The 18,096-nt window shown below is 34.4% G+C and overlaps 2 protein-coding genes across 2 annotated transcripts; both read right to left on the minus strand.

Annotated features, from left to right (window-relative positions):
- Positions 1 to 3,171: 3,171 nt before the first annotated feature.
- On the minus strand, positions 3,172 to 5,041 carry or55c1 (odorant receptor family 55, subfamily C, member 1). The gene is made up of 2 exons (XM_048162047.1): positions 4,896 to 5,041; positions 3,172 to 4,747 (listed from the first exon to the last, which is right to left on the minus strand). The coding sequence occupies exon 2, from the start codon at positions 4,718 to 4,720 to the stop codon at positions 3,776 to 3,778; it is 945 nt and encodes a 314-aa protein (XP_048018004.1). The 5' UTR covers positions 4,721 to 4,747; positions 4,896 to 5,041; the 3' UTR covers positions 3,172 to 3,775.
- A 3,830-nt stretch (positions 5,042 to 8,871) lies between these two features.
- On the minus strand, positions 8,872 to 10,748 carry or55e1 (odorant receptor, family 55, subfamily E, member 1). The gene is made up of 2 exons (XM_048162046.1): positions 10,695 to 10,748; positions 8,872 to 10,098 (listed from the first exon to the last, which is right to left on the minus strand). The coding sequence occupies exons 1-2, from the start codon at positions 10,729 to 10,731 to the stop codon at positions 9,089 to 9,091; spliced, it is 1,047 nt and encodes a 348-aa protein (XP_048018003.1). The 5' UTR covers positions 10,732 to 10,748; the 3' UTR covers positions 8,872 to 9,088.
- Between the last annotated feature and the right edge of the window lie 7,348 nt (positions 10,749 to 18,096).

An 18,096-nucleotide genomic window follows, 5' to 3' on the forward strand; every position in this document is an offset into this window, starting at 1 on the left:
ACATGCGTAACCTAAGACGTTTTCACCACAAGCATCAGCAAAACTGACTCACTGTGAGTGAACCATATCAAATTGTATTTACACTGGTTATTTATGAAAAAAAATATCATAAAGTTTATTATAAGGTACACTGTAACCCTAATAAGTTATCAGGTAACTAGTTACATCAATTTTTTTTAATTAACAAAATGTGCTTTTCACTATTGCCACAGTGTATGATTCATAGACTGTAGTCTGTCCGTGACATCACCCGTAGATTTCTGAAGAGCATTTTTGAAGTGAAAATGAGGCTGCTGCCATCTTAGCAGCACGTCACCGCACGTCACTCCCAGATAACTGAAAATGGGCAAAGAGGCGGGACGTAGTTGGAACTGATGTGCCTGGTTGCTGAAACCACGCCTGCCTAGCTCGACATGACCATGTTAGCAGGCTAAAGAAGCTATATCGATCTTAGTATCTAAAATATTAATAAAGATAAGTTATATAATTTAAAAGTTCTAAGGTTTACTATCTATGGTGTCTTTTTACGATATAGATGCTCCAGCACCAGTAATTTTAATTTGCAAATGATAACACGCAAAATCAAAACAGGACTCCATACCTTTGTAATGAAATAGCGATCGCGAGATTAATCCAATCCGTTGCATAAGCGTCCATTGAAAACAACATGAGGGTGAGTAATAAATGACATTATTTTCACTTTTGGGTGAACTAACCCTTTAAGTGCTGCAGAAAGAGAACTTTTGTTAACCCTCTGGAGTCTGAGGCTGATTTGGGGCTTGGAGAAGTTTTGACATGCCCTGACATTTGTGCTTTTTTCAGTTGTTCATAAACATATAAATGACAAAAGTGTCATTACACTGTATTCAGCACAAACTAGGCTACAATAATATGTGAGGAACATGTATGTACATGTTTGTGTTTTTGAAGGAATAATGTTTATGCGTGGTTACTGAAAAAACAAAAAACTTAAGTCACTGAAATAAGGCCAAAATAAGTATATTAAATCTGTGTTCACAAGACTTTTGGGTATTGGAGGTTGTAGACTAGAGTTTTTGCTTCAAAATTATGTAAAAATTATGCTGCCTACTCCTTCATATAAAACAATATATTGATTTAGTTTTTGTAAGACACTTTTTGCCAAGAAACACAGTATGCATGGAGGCGTGAATCACCACTGAAAAATGGGCCATTCTCACATGAGAAGACAAAAGAATTGGATAATGAGCTGATAATGAGCTGAAATGACTTGCATATTAATGAGGCATTTCAGTCAGGTAGGCTGTGAAAAAAACCTTCTGTGATGTCTCAAGCTCATCATGATATATGAAACATACAGAAAAATATTATTACAATATAAAATAATGGTGTTATATTATACTTTAAAATATAATGTATTTCTGTGATGCAAAGAGTCTGAATATAGGCTTTTAGTTTAAAAGCATGCACATTTGGAGAAATATTGGATTCTCATATGCTTATGTCAATTTTCTATACAGAGAAGTTATATTTATTTAATATTCATTGTCATTACTATGAGCGCTGGTGTTTTCAATTCATCCTTGAAGTCGGAGGGCGCTCTCTGTGCATTTTTAGTCCACAAATTCATCTAAAAGAAGAAGAGGCTATTCCATGAATGGAGTTTCCAATTCATACTGCAGCCGGAGGGCGCTAAAGAAACAAAAACTCATCTAAAATTCATCTGTAGAAGAAAAGAAAACAGGAACTAACTGCATGTCTTCTAGAGCTCCCTAACCATGACTTTTACATCCAGATAAACACTTTTCAAGATAATAAATACACGATTGAGACGATTGAGAATGCATGTATTGCCTCTGAATTTGCGTCTGAATAGCGCTGGCTCCGTGGCCGTGGCCGCATTAGCAGATAATGAGCTGAATCACGGACTTCTGACATGGCTCTCTTTTCATAAAATATATATAACTCCTCTGTACAGAAAATTGACATAAGCATATGAGAATCCAATATTTCTCCAAATGTGCATGCTTTTAAACTAAAAGCCTATATTCAGACTCTTTGCATCACAGAAATACATTATATTTTAAAGTATAATATAAAACCATTACTTTATATTGTAATAATATTTTTCTGTATGTTTCATATATCATGATGAGCTTGAGACATCACAGAAGGTTTTTTTCACAGCCTACCTGACTGAAATGCCTCATTAATATGCAAGTCATTTCAGCTCATTACTATGCAATTATTTTGTCTTCTCAGGTGAGAATGGCCCATTATTCAGTGGTGATTCACGCCTCCACGCATACTGTGTTTCTTGGCAAAAAGTGTCTTACAAAAACTAAATCAATATATTGTTTTATATGAAGGAGTAGGCAGCATAATTTTTACATAATTTTGAAGCAAAAACTCTAGTTTACAACCTCCAATACCCTAAAGTATTGTAAACACAGATTTACTATACTTTTTTTGGCCTTATTTCAGTGACTTAAGTTTTTTGTTTTTTCAGTAACCACGCATAAACATTATTCCTTCAAAAACACAAACATGTACATACATGTTCCTCATATATTATTGTAGCCTAGTTTGTGCTGAATACAGTGTAATGACACTTTTGTCATTTATATGTTTATGAACAACTGAAAAAAGCACAAATGTCAGGGTATGTCAAAACTTCTCCAGGCCCCAAATCAGCCTCAGACTCCAGAGGGTTGAAGACAGTTTTTGTTGAGTTAGAATGCTTCTGTAATGCCCTTTTCCTGTCCATAGTTATGATAAGATCATGCGCATAAGAAACATCATTCTGTAATAGCTTTTGTCCTAAATGGGGTTCTAACTGAATTTGCCAGGGTTACCAAACAGATAAGATAGGATTCTAAAGTTAAGATCTTTCTGTAATACGCCCCCTGTAGTATATCTTTGATTCCCCCTCCTCCCCCTTTCTTAATTATAGTGGTTGTATCTTCCAGTTCAATATATAATTCTACCATTGTGCTATAATAAGTTAAATCATTGCTTTGTGAAGTCAAATGTTTAATTCATGGAAATTAAATTTGTTGTAAATTGTATAAATGAGTAGAACTAAAACATTCAGTAATGCAATTCATTTGCTTGAGTTGATGATACTCATAATACATACATATCAATAGTATACTGTTCATTTTGTGGGAATAAAAAGATTATGGTAATGGATATGCTGAGGTCATTTTTATCGTATCAAGCTGTAAACATGGTTTGCATTGGTCTAAATGTTAATGACATTGGTCACTCTAATCGCAGAGAAGTGGCTTGTATATTCAAGTTTTTTCCTCTTTTTCCGTCGTTAAACATACACAACCATAATTAATAGTTTAAAAAGTCTATAGGCATGTATGACAATAATCCATTGTTTTTCAAAATAATTTGACAATTTAATGAATGCATTCATGTTTATTCAATTTGGTAGAAAATTAACTACAGTATACAGTGCATGAACATAGTAATAAAGCAGTCAATTGGAAAATATTTTATTTTTTAGATACAATTTTGTAAAATTAGTGCAATGGAACTAACAGCAGTCTTAATACTAATAGAGAGTAAGTTGTGAGTAGAATGAACTCAGGCACAAATGGTGAACAACAAAATAGCAAAAAAGAATTTGTTTAGAAATTTAGAGACTAACTTTTCTGCAGACTTGTATTTGACATCCTGGATGAAGAAAAAAAGAAGCTACAATAGACAATTTTACAACAGATAATTACCTTATTAAAAAAAAAAACTCTTATTATAAATGTCTTACATCAAGTGTATTTGACCATCAGTATGTAGTAACTTTATTAAATTTAAAAAATTTCACAATTTGTGTTCTAATTTCTGTGGTTCTGAGACCATAAATAACAGGGTTACATATTGCAGGAACAAGGTGATACATTGCGCTAGTTAAGATACGGATATCTCGGGGTATTGTAGCTACTCTATACCCAACAAATGCAGCAGTAACACTGATATAGGCTATTGCTATAGTCATCAAGTGTGTGGTGCATGTGTGAATGGCTTTGTGGCGGGATTCACCAGAAGGAGAGCGAAATATAACAACAAAAATGATGACATAAGAGCAGAATATCACAAAACAATCAGCGGATGTTAACCCAAAAGCTATTGTAAGAGCTAAATAGTTTTTTGAAATATCATTACAAGCTAGATTGACAACTGATGTATGCTCACAGAAACTGTGGTAAACCATATTTGTTCTACAAAAAGTAAGTGGCACAACTAGGCCAACCATGGCAATAATGACAACAGCGTTTCGAATGCTAAAAGCTGCAGAGAAAATAAGTGAGTTTGTCAAATTTACAAAATCATTGTAACGTAAAGGATAAATAATAGCAAAATATCTGTCCACAGCCATCCCAAGCAAGATGGTGGACTGAAAACAACCAGAAAAATGCAGACAAAACATTTGAATTAGACATTCATGTCGTGTAATTGTATTCCAGTCCCACAAAAAACTGACCAACATCCTTGGAATAAAGTATATCGGCACAAAAAAGCCCAAAGTTGCGATCAGGCCAATTAAAATATACATGGGAGCATGCAATTTACTATGTTTTGCAATGACAATCATCAAAATGGCATTAGAAAATAATGTATAGATTAATATGATGCAAAAAGGAATGAAGAGTAATGGCCGGTACCCTTTAAGGTCTGTGAATCCAATTAACTGGAAATCATTAAAAGAGACGTTGTTTGATTGGTCACCCATTCTGCTCTTTAAATTTGTAGTACAGACCTTTAAAAAAAAAAAAAAAAAAAAAACAGCAAAAATAAACAGCAGTTATTCCTCATAATTTGTAAACTGTTTAATCTCAAATACACAAAACATTTTAAATATATATAATGCATAGCTCAACAAAACAAAGACAGTAGATGGTTATTACCTATCCAAACATATTAAGCATACAAAATCTTCAAGAAGAAATGAGCTAAATATTGTTTTTCATATTTAGTTTAAAGCTCTCCTGTACTCCATTGATTTTATATGTTTTCTGTTCTGTCTCTCCCTACCACTGAGCAAACTCTTCCCTGCTCTTAAATACTCTATCTTTCCCTCCCCCTGCATTGCATGGAGATTTGGGACTTGTTAAATTGGAACACAAGTTAGTCACAGCAAATGCTGTTTTTTTTTTTTTTTTTTTTTTAAGATTGTTTGGAAGTATTATCTTGCTTCAAATATTTAGTAATATAACTCTTGATTGATATTGATGAACTATAGAACTTATTTTAAATTTAAATGAGATAATGAACATAAATGACATTATTATGCCTCTATTTCTCTTTTAAAACAGGATGCTAATCATAGGTGAATTAATTAAACTGCATCATTTTATATGGAGTAAGCTGTTACAATGGACACCCAATCAACACTGATTTGAGAAGAGTATATTATGGTTTGAAATTAATCTAAATGAATGATATGAACAGAATGATATTGTCAAAAAAAGGATTGTTATTAAAAACATATCTATCCTCCAAAAAGCCCAGATATAAATTGGCATAGTCAAGAGCCATAGTGGCCCCCATGGCAGTCCCCTCAATCTGTAAATAATACTGGTTTTCAAATAGGAAATAATTCTTAGTGAGAACCATTTCAGCCATTTCAATGATAAATTTAGATGGAAGGGCATCGTCTTCCACACGTAAATCAAGAAAATGTTTAAGGGCCAATAGGCCTTCATGATGTGGAATATTGGTATATATTGAAGTCACATCCATATTTGCCAGTATAACATCCTGTTCAACATATTGAATAGTTGATAGACGTTGGAGGAAATCTGCTGTATCTCTCAGATAACTGGGAAGAGATGTGACTAACGGTCTCAGAACAAAATCAACAAAATTCAAGAGTGGTTCAGTCAAAGTATTGTTACCGGCTACTATAGGCCGTCCTGGTGTATCAATCAAGCTTTTATGTACCTTGGGTAGGATGTAGAACACTGGCTTACTTGGAGAACGATTGAACAAGTATCACATCTCTTTGTCAGAGATCAGTAGATGAGCATGTGCTTTCTGAAGAAACATCTCAATCTCCCTCTGAACTGGGCCGTTGGATCTGATGGCAAGACTTGATAATAGCTGGTATTATCTAATTGACGAAGAGCCTCCTGAATATAAAGAGCTTGAGGAAGGATCACCAATCCACCTACTTTATCTGCAGGTTTGATTATGATATCTTTATTATGACACAGTTTATCAAGGGCCTCTTTTTCAGAAAGTGTCAAATTAGACTTTTTGTTCTGAGATGACGATGACTGATCAAATAAATTAGTCACATCCCTTTCCACTAGCCTACAATATGTGTCAATAGAGGAATTAGATACAGATGGACAAAAGGTACTGGTAGGTTTGAATTTAGCTCAGACATTACACTCATGTGCAATTTTTGATCTACTGGAGCATTTTTATAGAAGCATTTAAGTCTTAGTGTCCGAAAAAACTTGAAAAGTTCAATCTTGTGACAAAAGGGTCTGTGGCTTTATATGGAACAGAACTTAAGCCCTTTTTAAGCAGACTTACTTCTTGTGGATGCAATTCTTGACCTGTAAGATTGAAGATGAGATTGTCTTTAGGCGGGTTCATCTCTTCCGAACTGTTTGTCGAGTATTTCCTCTTACCCCACGCCTCCCCCGTCGAGTGGTCTTCTGCAAAGTAGGTATTGACGTGACATTCTTCGATGATTTTCTGTGTCGCTTGTGTGATCGGATAAAAAAATCCACATCACTGTCTCCACTTGATGCAGAAGTGAATGGAATCTCATCTTCAAACCTGACATTACGTGAGGGTCTGGTGAACGTACGGTTATGGTTAAGCCAGAGATAGACTCTGTTATCTTTGTAGTCCAATGTATCTCTGCAAAATCGTATCTTCTTCTGTTGTAGGTCTTGTTTAAATTCTGCTAAGGAGGTATTCAGCAATTCCACTTGTCTGTTGAAGGTAACTTCACTGTGGGATGCCACGATGGAGGCTTTGGTTTCTTCAATATCTACTCTCACTTTTATGAGTTCCTTCTGTGTGAATTCAATGACAAAAAGAGTGAGATCCAATTATGCTTTATTCATGATTTCACAACATTTCTTGCAGAACTCAGGATCTCCTCCACCAATCGAGGGTGCCTTTTGGATTCTCAGACCTCTGGGAATTCGACTTGCTCTCCAGTATTCACTAAGAGTTGAACCATGCAAAGTATAGCAGATCTCTTTCTCCAGGAGGTGATTGTACTGATTCATAGAATTTTGAATCGTTTCTGAATGCAGGACACTGATTTCAGCTCTAGGAAAAAGGATATCTTCAGAATCTTCAGGATTGTAGGTGAAGGTTGTTGCTTTGGAATCCGTGATTAAGTTGATCTCAGCAAAAGACGACATCTTCAGTCATAAATAGAGCAGCATACACATAAAAAGTATAAATCAAAGAAAGTTGTTGCGCTCTCAGTTGAAAAATTATTTTTTTCCTTCAGGTGCGTAGAACCAAAAAAGATAAACTTGAGCAAAACAGAAAAAAAAAGTGTCTGGCCGCACACTGAATCCAAAAAAAGACTAAAGTCTAGAAAAATACAAAATTTATTATATCAATTGCATGGTGCAATAAGGTGCAAAGTACAAGTGAGTTAAAAACAGAGGAGCAGACGTTTCCTTCCTAGAGCAGATATGATGAAGTTTAAAAAAATCCTGGTCTCCATCCACCTTCTCTGTCTGGGCATTCTGTATCACAAACTATATCTTTTTGTGTTTTGCATGTGTAATTGTGTAATATTCCAAATAAGTGGAAGTGTCATAGCAGGAAGGTTTTCTATATTCTTCCTGTGTTGATGTCGGTTGTGGGTTTTCCCCATAATCCAAAGACATCCAGGGTTTTTCCCTACCTACAGTTTGAGACACTGCGATAGGCTCCAGCATGTCGACTAATTGATTAAGGGCTGTTTCTTCAATAGTTACTAACCATGGAAAAACAACTTCCCATTTGACATTTTTGTTTCAGACATGCAAACCTGAAAACATATGCACACATGGGGATATTCATGTAAATTGTTTATGTTCATTAACATTTTCAGTTTGAAAACATGGTCATGAGTGGCCAATTATGAGCAGATGAATCCAGTAGATGGTTGTTTAATTAATTTTGGAGTGGTTATAATTGACCCTTTCTTTGCACACTTGATCGCTGTGGGATTTTCTGATGATCCCTGAGCTCATTTAATCTGTTGGCACTGCTTAATTTAGAGCCCTTTCATTGGAGTTAGCATAATGAGTATAATGAGTTTGAGCAAATTAGCAACCTGCGCCTGCTCATGTAAACAAATAGTGACATGTATAGGAAGTGTCATGATAATTTAATTTGTAATTGTTTTCATGGGACTTATGAAATGAATATGCACAGATATTAGAGGTCAAAATTGTTTATAGGAGGCTGCTTTCATCCAAAACTTAGTACACCAAATGCAGATATAATGTAGTCATCCTGGAGAAAGCTGCGGATTAAGCGTCTTTCAGGGAATTAGTTGTAATGATTAATTACTGGACCTAAATATAATTAACCTACTGAATACATTTTGCCAAAACCATATCTTACTTGTGAAAAAAAGCTGATGAGAAGGTTTGTTTGTATGCAGTTAACTGTACTGATACAGGATTATTTTTGTATTGTTCATATGTAGTTAACTGTAATAAAACAGGATTGTTTTTGGATTGTTTGTTATCTAACTCTACTTCCCGATCCCCCCATTTTAGGCGTGAAGCAACAACTTGATTGTTAGCAGGACAGATATGTAATCTTAAAGCTATAAGCACACTGTTACCATTTCTTTGAATTTCATTTTCAATGAATCTCCAATTTTATAGAAAAAAAAAATCCATTTATTACAGAGTATCCATTTATTACAGTGTACTTTATGCAATAATGAACAGAATCGGTGATTCCCAAAAGTTTTCTCCATTGACAAGATGTTTACCTGAAACTTACAGACTTTAACATGGTTATGATCACTATTTCTGACTTGAAAAACACTTTATAGGATTACAAACATTTCTATTTCAGTTTATAGACAAAATGTCAAATTCAATGACTGCTCAGACACTTAAATCTTTATTGTAGAAACCTTCACAATGGAAACTCTATTAATATTTATTTTAAACATTTTCAGTAAAGCACTCCTTATTTCTTTTGTTCGCACACCATAAATGATTGGATTGACACTTGCAGGGAATACTATATACATAACACCCAGAAAGGTATTAACATCAATTGGGATTGGAATGTGAAGATTTCGTGAGAGAAAGGTAATACTACCCACAAAGTAAAAACACATCATAACCATTAAGTGTGTACCACAGGTATGAAAGGCTTTCCAACGATCATCTCCGGCTGCAGCTCCCAACACAACATGCAAGATTTTCACATAAGAGAAGAAAATAACAGATATGTCAATCCCCACAAAACAGATGATCACAACTAAACCCATTGCATTATTTTTGCTTATTGAATCACAGGCCAGGCTTACAAGAGCCATGTGGTCACAGTAGCAATGATGGATAACATTAGACCCACAAAAAGACAAAGTTGAAGCCAAAACAACTAGTGTAAACATTATAGCGCCGCTTCTGATCAATGTAAAAATAAGCAGTTTCAAAAACATGGATGAGTTCATGATTTCAGTGTAATGCAATGGCTTGCAAATGGCCGCAAAGCGATCTAAAGCCATAGCTAAAAGTATGGTGGATTCAACAGAAGAAAAGAAATGAGTAACAAACATTTGTGTCAAACATCCAGTTAAAGATATTTCATTCAAGTCAAAGAGGAAACCAAGAAGCATTGCTGGGATAATGGCAGTGGGTACAATGATGTCGACAACTGCCAAAGCAGACACTAGAATGTACATCGGACTGTGAAGACTTTCTGTATTTTTGATCACAAAAAGCAACAAAGAATTCCCCAGCATGACTAAAATGTAACTTAGAAAAAATGGCAGAAAAAGCAGACGTCTGTATTTGTAGATCTCTGGAAATCCCATAAATAAGAACTTTGTATGCGAGATGTTTGCTCCTTGGAGTTCCTCAATCATGGCACTCTGAATGTGGTCGTCGCAACCTATTTTACAGGGTACAAAATGATTATTTTTATCACTTGATGGAATTAAATAAACATCATGTATGAAATGAGACATATAGTTTAGCAACACATTGTGACCTCTATATTAAATGGCCATTATCACATATTTAACTACTCCATGAATTGGAAACTAGAAACAATTACTCCAAATTACAGCAAATGTATCATCTATAAAATATCCACCAATTGTCTGGTACATTCTCCTGTCTCAGCCTTTCCTAAAGTTTTTTTCAAGAACATTCTTATGGGCACTTCACAACTTTGTACCCAGGCTATTTCTCATCCTGCCTGCATAGGTAGTAACTACAACAATGTACTTTTTTTTTTTTTTTTTTTTAATAAAAGACCTGTGAACAAAACAAATAAAAATGTATTTTTGAAAGTTAAAACTGGCAAAAATCGCAACATCACAACAATCACATTTCTGGTAACTACCTAAAAACAAAGAGAATTCTTAGTCATACAAGTTTATTTTCAATGGAAATATACATTCATTCCTACGTTTACATAAAAAAATCTGTTTTTTCTGTTTACTTTGGTCATAATTGCTCAGATTCAACTGCATGGAAACATACCTGTCCGAGTTTCTTGGTTTCTCTGTCGTTTGGTCATTCACTGTAGAGCATGGACGCCCATTAAGACCTGTAGCCACTCGAATGGGAGCATATATACAGTGAGTTTGATCTCTGCTCCCATAGGAATAAGACAACAAACTATACAGCCACTGACCTTGTATATATTGTAATGACCTCATTGCATCCACTCAAACACAGATGAAGATATTTTTCCAGGAAGACTGAACCAATTACTTGATCATTTTTGTCTGGGTTAATTAGCTCTGCTGAGGGGGGTCATGTTTGTGTTTTTAGTTGCTATAGCATAGATAGTGTAAGTGCAACAAAATAATTAGCCAAAGAGTGTTACATCAAAGTTTTACGTTATTTCATTTTTCTTTAATTGTCCAGTAAGGCAGTGTAAACTCTTGCAACATCATTGACAACATCATTGATTTAATGTAGCATCTCCCTGCAACCAAGGAAGTAATAAAATAATTAAATAAACATTTTGAGAAAGAAAAAAAGAATACAGTTGGCACATATGTGTTCTGAAAAGAACTTTAATGAATAGGAACTATTACGTTATTCTGAAATCATTAACTTTTTTTGAACGGCAGCTATATGCTTGCCAGAAATTCACTGTAAAAAATACAGTGGCAATGTTTCAGGTATTACAGGATTACATATCGGTACGACTGTGCCTGTATATTTCACAATGTAAAATGTAAATTTCATTAATGATATAACGTTAATACTTGAACTGCCAAAATGAGCTTTTTTACTTGAAAATTTACTGATAACCACAAAGATAATACAGGTGGTACAACACATAATAAATCAGAGTTCATCGTAAGTGGCCCACCTATACTTCAGTTTCATATGTGGTTATATGGATGTTTGTTTCATGTGTCTGCAAGTGTATAAACTTGGTAACACTTTATAATAACTTTCATTAATAAATCATTAATGAATATTCATGTAATGCTAAACAGATCATTAGTTAATACATATTAATATAGCTAGAAACACAAGATTATGTGCTTGTTAATGTTTGCTAATGAGCTTGAAACGACTGAGACAAATCAGACACAATTATTTGTTATAGTTAACCAATACTTTTTAAAGCTCACTCTGGAGTCTGTCACCATCCCCCGGGAAAACCAGCCTTCGTTATATTGCCCTGAAGAATGTATGTGTTGCACGTGGAAAAGCAGAGACACAAGGAAACCTGCATTTTCCACACAGAACACAGACTTTCCTGCATTAATTTATAGACAGACTGTTCTACAAATTCACATGCATATTCCCAGGAAATGGTATCCATTATTACTGTGGTTGTATTGCAGTCATTGTATTTACATGTTTTATGATTTTTAAGTTTTATGACATTTAAGGTAACTTCAGCTATGCCATGTTTAGTGTCTATGGGTTCGTGTCGAGAAGATTTAAATGCTTGTGTATGCGGTATGTCCATAACTGTGCAACACATTAGTATTACAAGAATCTTTAATAGTTCTTCTTCAAAAACTCAGCCAGTTAATCTGCTCGGTCGTAAAAGCTCAGACAAGGGGGTGTGTTGTCACCCGGAAATACAACATCTTCATTGGTCCGGTCAACAACTAAGAGGTGTGACTTTGACCAGAGGTTAAAAGCCAGCGAAAAATGCCACTCCCCCTCTTTCCTTGCTTCGTGGACGACTGAACGGACCTCCTTGCTGCATGCCTCTCCAGGCTGAGGCCTGGAGGCCTGCCGGCCTCGGCCTACAACCAAGCCATGAGCTTATCTATAAGTTGATTCATAGTAATCCATCCAACGCAGAAGATACTGGCAACAACTTTGGACTAAATCCTCAAGATTTCTCCTCAGATGGCAGATCCGACGCTCCTCAGCCTAAAGGCATCTTGCAAGTATCATACATTTGAACACTAAACAGCGATTTAGTATTGATTTGTAAAACTTACCTTTGTCAGCAAAGGTGTTTTATTACTGAGGAAACTGATTCTTTTCCAGATTGCCTTTGACTTTTTCCTATAGCTCTATCAATAGTTCCACTTCTGGTCTAACTCTATCATTGCTCATCCTTACCTACGTATGTGTGTGACCTTCGTTGTATGTTATGTGTTTGTTAGTTTAGTTATGTGTTTGTGAGTTAGTTAATAAAGATTGTGCACAATAAATGTTTGGTTCTGACTCCGTCTGCTAATAAATTGCCTCTTAAAGGTGATAAAGAGGATCTTTTCGTCGACTGAGAAACCAAAGACTGTTACTGAGTTTTTGAAATGAGCGCATGCATAAGAACAACCCCCCTCCTTCACAGCTCATTTCAAGGGAACGCCTCCCAAAACTCGTGCACGAGTATTGGAACACGAGTGTTTACCACCGGCATTCGCTGTGTCGTGTTAGTGGATTCATTATGTCGGACTCACCGCAGGTAACTCATAATCTGCAGTTGTTACTCCTGTCTCCTGACAAAAACATTGCATGCGGCGCCTGTGGAGTGTGGAAAGTTATTGGAGTGCGCAGCCACGCTCGTCTCTCACAAGGAAAGTCATGGCAGTGATTGACAAGCCAGAGGGCCAATCGTTTACGCGATGATCGCGTAAAAGATTGGCTGATGTTTTTAAGGCCCTACCTCGTTCACAGATGATGTATATTAATATGATTCATTTCAGTGCACCTAATAAATAGTCTTTTATCAGTTAGTAAAGACAGTTTCAAGTAATATTGCAAAAATGTATAAAACAAAACATCCTCTTTAGCACCTTTAAGTGATTAAGATCCTGACTACATGCTCTGAGTAGTACGGTACAATAAGAATGTTATTTTTCCATAACCTGGAAATTAACACTTCTTAGAATTAATAAACAATCAACACTGAGCGTTCACTGGACGAACAGGTTAATTGATTGTAATATTAATCTTAATGTAGCTACATCCAGTTAATCCGATTAACGGATTTACATGTTCATAATTAATCATAAATAATAATCATAATGAGTTATGAATAATTATTAATATTTCCCATTTGAGTTAATTCGCTACAAGCTTATTACCTAATGATTAACAGATCATTATTTTATGTAAATTAAAATACTTACACTGATTAATAGCTTTTGTTAATGCACAACACATTTGCTACTATTATGGTATGATATGGGTAAGGTTAGGAATAGGTTTGGTGGTATAGGAGGGTTTAGGGTTGGTTAAGGAGTCAGAGGTGTACAGGGTCAATTCAATTACTATAAGGCAACACAGTTTGATCTGCTTATATTACATTGTTTTGATAAAGTATTTTCTTGAAAATTTGATTTGATTTCTCCTGTTAATGTATGATTCAAGGAATATCCTGTTCAATGATATACAGTAATACACTAATATAATAACGTTTTGCACACAAAATACAATGTGTGTTATGTCTTTAGCAAGCATTTAGCTAGTATTTAGCCAAACTGAACTAACCACCCTTTACACAAACGTTGTTACAGCACCTAAAAGTCTAATGGCTATAAAGATACTAAATGATTAGTTTGGGTATTACAAAAACATGAACTAATGATGATTAATTAATTTATTATCAAATGGTATCATTTGGACACAGCAGGCATCACCTTTGTTAGCGCTGAATAATGTTGTTTATAAACCTGTTCGACTAATTCAGCGAGCAGTAGTGCTTCTTCCTCCAACCAGTTCAGTTTTCTTGTGGAATCCATGGTGGCTGATTATATCATAAAATCTAGGCTATATATAGGCAGGTCAGTTAACAGCACACCATTTTAAAATTTGCAGTTAAGACATGGTGGAAAACGTGTTTATCTTTCATTTCCAATGTGTATATCATAATGTATTCTTTTGAAAATTCGTTGTCAAATGTGTGTTAAATGTAAACTCCTCTTAGGAATTTCACCATTCAATGTAAATTTATCTGAGAATATTCTTAAATAAGGAAGTCTATTCAATGACTGGTCCATGCCTATATTTTCATCCAAAATCCCGTTTGTGGCACAGCAAAGTGTTGTGAATCATCTCTAAGTCTGACACTTAAGATTTAGTCCTACACTTAAATTAGTCTTTTCTTCCACGTTAATAAAAGTTATATCTCAAAAAAAAAAAATGCATGAACGTCAAAAGGTATGTTGAAAGATACAGTACAACTTACCGGTATATATCATGTCTCATGAAATCACTTTATCTGTGTTTTAGTCGCGAGAAGACGTCAATAAAACAGCTTGAGAACAATGTCACATAATGTCCAATGTTCACAGTTCCTTAGTTGACTATAAAAAACACTAGAGAGGAGCTTTTTACTGTTAATTTTATGTTTGAATAAGTTTGCCATGAAGACAAGTGCTTATGAAAACTACCTTATGTGCAGCTGAGTTGTATACAAACATTTCAGTTTTTATTTGAGTGTAATTATTATATCTGAAAATAAATAGCAGCTGAATATATTTTCTCTGTTGTTAATTGTAACCACTAATAATATAGTGTACCAAATTATAGGGTTCCCTGTATAGTTCGCAGCATTATTTGGGAGAGATTTATTTTCCTTAAGAAAAATCAAACTATCGGCATCGGCCGATATCATTCTGAATAATCGGCTATCATATCAGCAGAGAAATTTAGTATTGGTGCATCATCTTTTAATCCTCAGGTTCTTCTCATCATGGATGTGTATGGGAACGAATCATTCGAATCCTCAAAAAAGATCTTATATTCCATCCTGAGACAGCAGACTCTTGATGATGAAGACCTACAGACTGCTATATGTGAAGTGGAAGCCGTACTTAATGATCGACCAATCACTACAGTTTCAGAGGATGCTAAAGATCCAGAAGCATTAACCCCTAATCATTTGCTTCAGATGAAAGGATTTTCTATTTTGCCTCCTGGGCATTTTCAGAAGAAAGACATTTATTCCAGAAGAAGATGGAAACAAGTGCAGTACTTCTGTGATATTTTTTTTCTGGAAACGATGGATTAGTGAGTACCTCCCGCTAATTACTTCATGAAATTCTTGCTTAATGGACTGATCTAATAATCTGGATATAATCAAGTTTTAGTTTAATAATTATTATTTGTATATTATTTGTGTTTGTATGAGTAATTGTTCTAAATGATAGGAATTTCAAATTGAGACCCTTATTATATTATTGTGGTTACATAAAGTATTTAGATAGGGCAGGTAAGGAAGTGGGAGTGGAGTTCAGTAAGGGGAAGAGAATACAATTTTCAGATGTCAAAACCCAAAATACACTACAGTATATTGCGAAAAGTTTTGTGATTTGTGAAAAGGCCAGTCATGTTTCTTGTAATGAATTACAACAAATTAATTAATTAATTAGCTCAAATTATGGGTGAAATATATGTATAATTAAATCATAATGCGTTATGATCAATTATAATATAAATCGACCAAAGGGGGAATTATGCACATATATTGTGAATTAATTACAACGGATTATAATTAATTAGGGGTGGTTTCCCGGACAGGGTTTAAATTAAGTCAGGATAGGCCTTACTCTAGAATAGTTAATTGTGGTTTAAAAAATGGCTTTCTGAAACACAGTTTAAGTACAGATTACTAAAACCTGGACTATGGAGTCCAGACTTAAAGGTGCACTAGAATTAAAAATTGAACTTACCTTGGCATAGTTAAATAACAAGAGTTCAGTACATGGAAATGACATACTGTGAGTCTCAAAAACCATTGTTTCCTCCTCCTTATATAAATCTCATTTGTTTAAAAGACCTACGACGAACAGGCGAATCTCAACATAACACCGACTGATACGTAACAGTTGGGATCATTAATATGTATGACCCCAATATTTGCATATGCCAGCCCACGTTAGCATGTTGCTAATGTACTGTTAAATGTGGTTAAAGTTACCATCGTTTATTACTGTATTCATGGAGACAAGACTGTCATTATTTTCATTTTTTAAACACTTGCAGTCTGTATAATTCATAAACACAACTTCATTCTTTATAAATCTCTCCAACAGTGTGTAATGTTAGCTTTAGCCACGGAGCATACTATCAAACTCATTCAGAATCAAATGTAAACATCCAAATAAATACCATACTTATGTGATTAGACATGTTGCATGATAAACACTTTGTAAAGATCCATTTTGAGGGTTATATTAGCTGTGTGAACTTTGTTTATGCTGTTAAAGGCAAGCGCGAGCTCCGTGGGCGGGGAGCAGGAGAATTTAAAGGGGCCGTGCAGAATCGGCGCATATGTATTTTGAGCTGAAATTTCACAGACACATTCAGTGGACACCTTAGACTTATATTACATCTTTTAAAAAGACGTTCTACGGCACCTTTAAAATAAACTAGATTAATTTAAAACCAACTGTGCTAATCTGAATTAGCATGAGAGAGGTTGCCTGTAAAACATGGAATGAACCAAGAAAAGCTTAAAATTGCATGGAACTGAGAATCAAATCCAAGGAAAACAATGGCAGCAAAAAAAAAAAAAAAAAAAAAAAAACTTTATTAAACAAGAGACAGTTCTTTTTAAAGCAAGCAAAATACATTAGCTGTGGAAAAAAAAAGAAATGCCTGGAAATCTGTTTTAATGAATTCTATTTTAAAAGATGAATTCTATATATATATAATAATCCTATGATTATTAATGCTTTTGTTTTGTCTTTACATAGCAACAAACTAAACATAACTTTTTACACATGTGATGATCAATGTTGGCAGTCTAGATATGACACTGGTTTGATCCAAAGCATTATCATAGTGATTACTTCATTATATAAAAAAAGACGGTAACACTTTAGAATAACTCACGCTATGAAGCATTAGTTAAGCATTAGTAAATAGTTAATTCATCATTTATAAAACATTAATAGACATTAGTAAGCCATTTATAAATACAGCTATAAATGCTTTGTTCTTGATTTATAAGCATATCTATAATGAGTTTAATAATTGTATTTTCATACTTTATTAATGATCAATTTATCATTTCTAAATTATGTATTACATTATTCACAAACCAGTAATTTAGGAGTTGTCAGTGGTTCATGAGATCATTTAGGAAGTGTAAGTAAATGATTAATAAAATATTTAAATGTACATTTATGCATCTTATTATTTAGACATATAGTATTAGTTACTCAGTGTGTTAATAAATGCTTTATTAACATATTCCTAGTGTCAAAACTACCTCGGTACTAACATTAAAACATTAGAGAACAGCAGTGCAGAAGGTCACTGAACCTTTAAATCTCATTTATAAAAGCTTTACAAAGCATAAATAGTCCTCACTTTAGATGAGCTCACAAAAATAGTTAACGGACTACTTCTAAATGTTTTATAACTACCTGAATTAATCATGAATTGCAGTAGGAATATGTGTTGATAAAACATTTACTAACACACTAAGTAACTATTACTATGT

Source organism: Megalobrama amblycephala, linkage group LG16, assembly GCF_018812025.1.
Source record: "Megalobrama amblycephala isolate DHTTF-2021 linkage group LG16, ASM1881202v1, whole genome shotgun sequence".
Taxonomy (NCBI): domain Eukaryota; kingdom Metazoa; phylum Chordata; class Actinopteri; order Cypriniformes; family Xenocyprididae; genus Megalobrama; species Megalobrama amblycephala.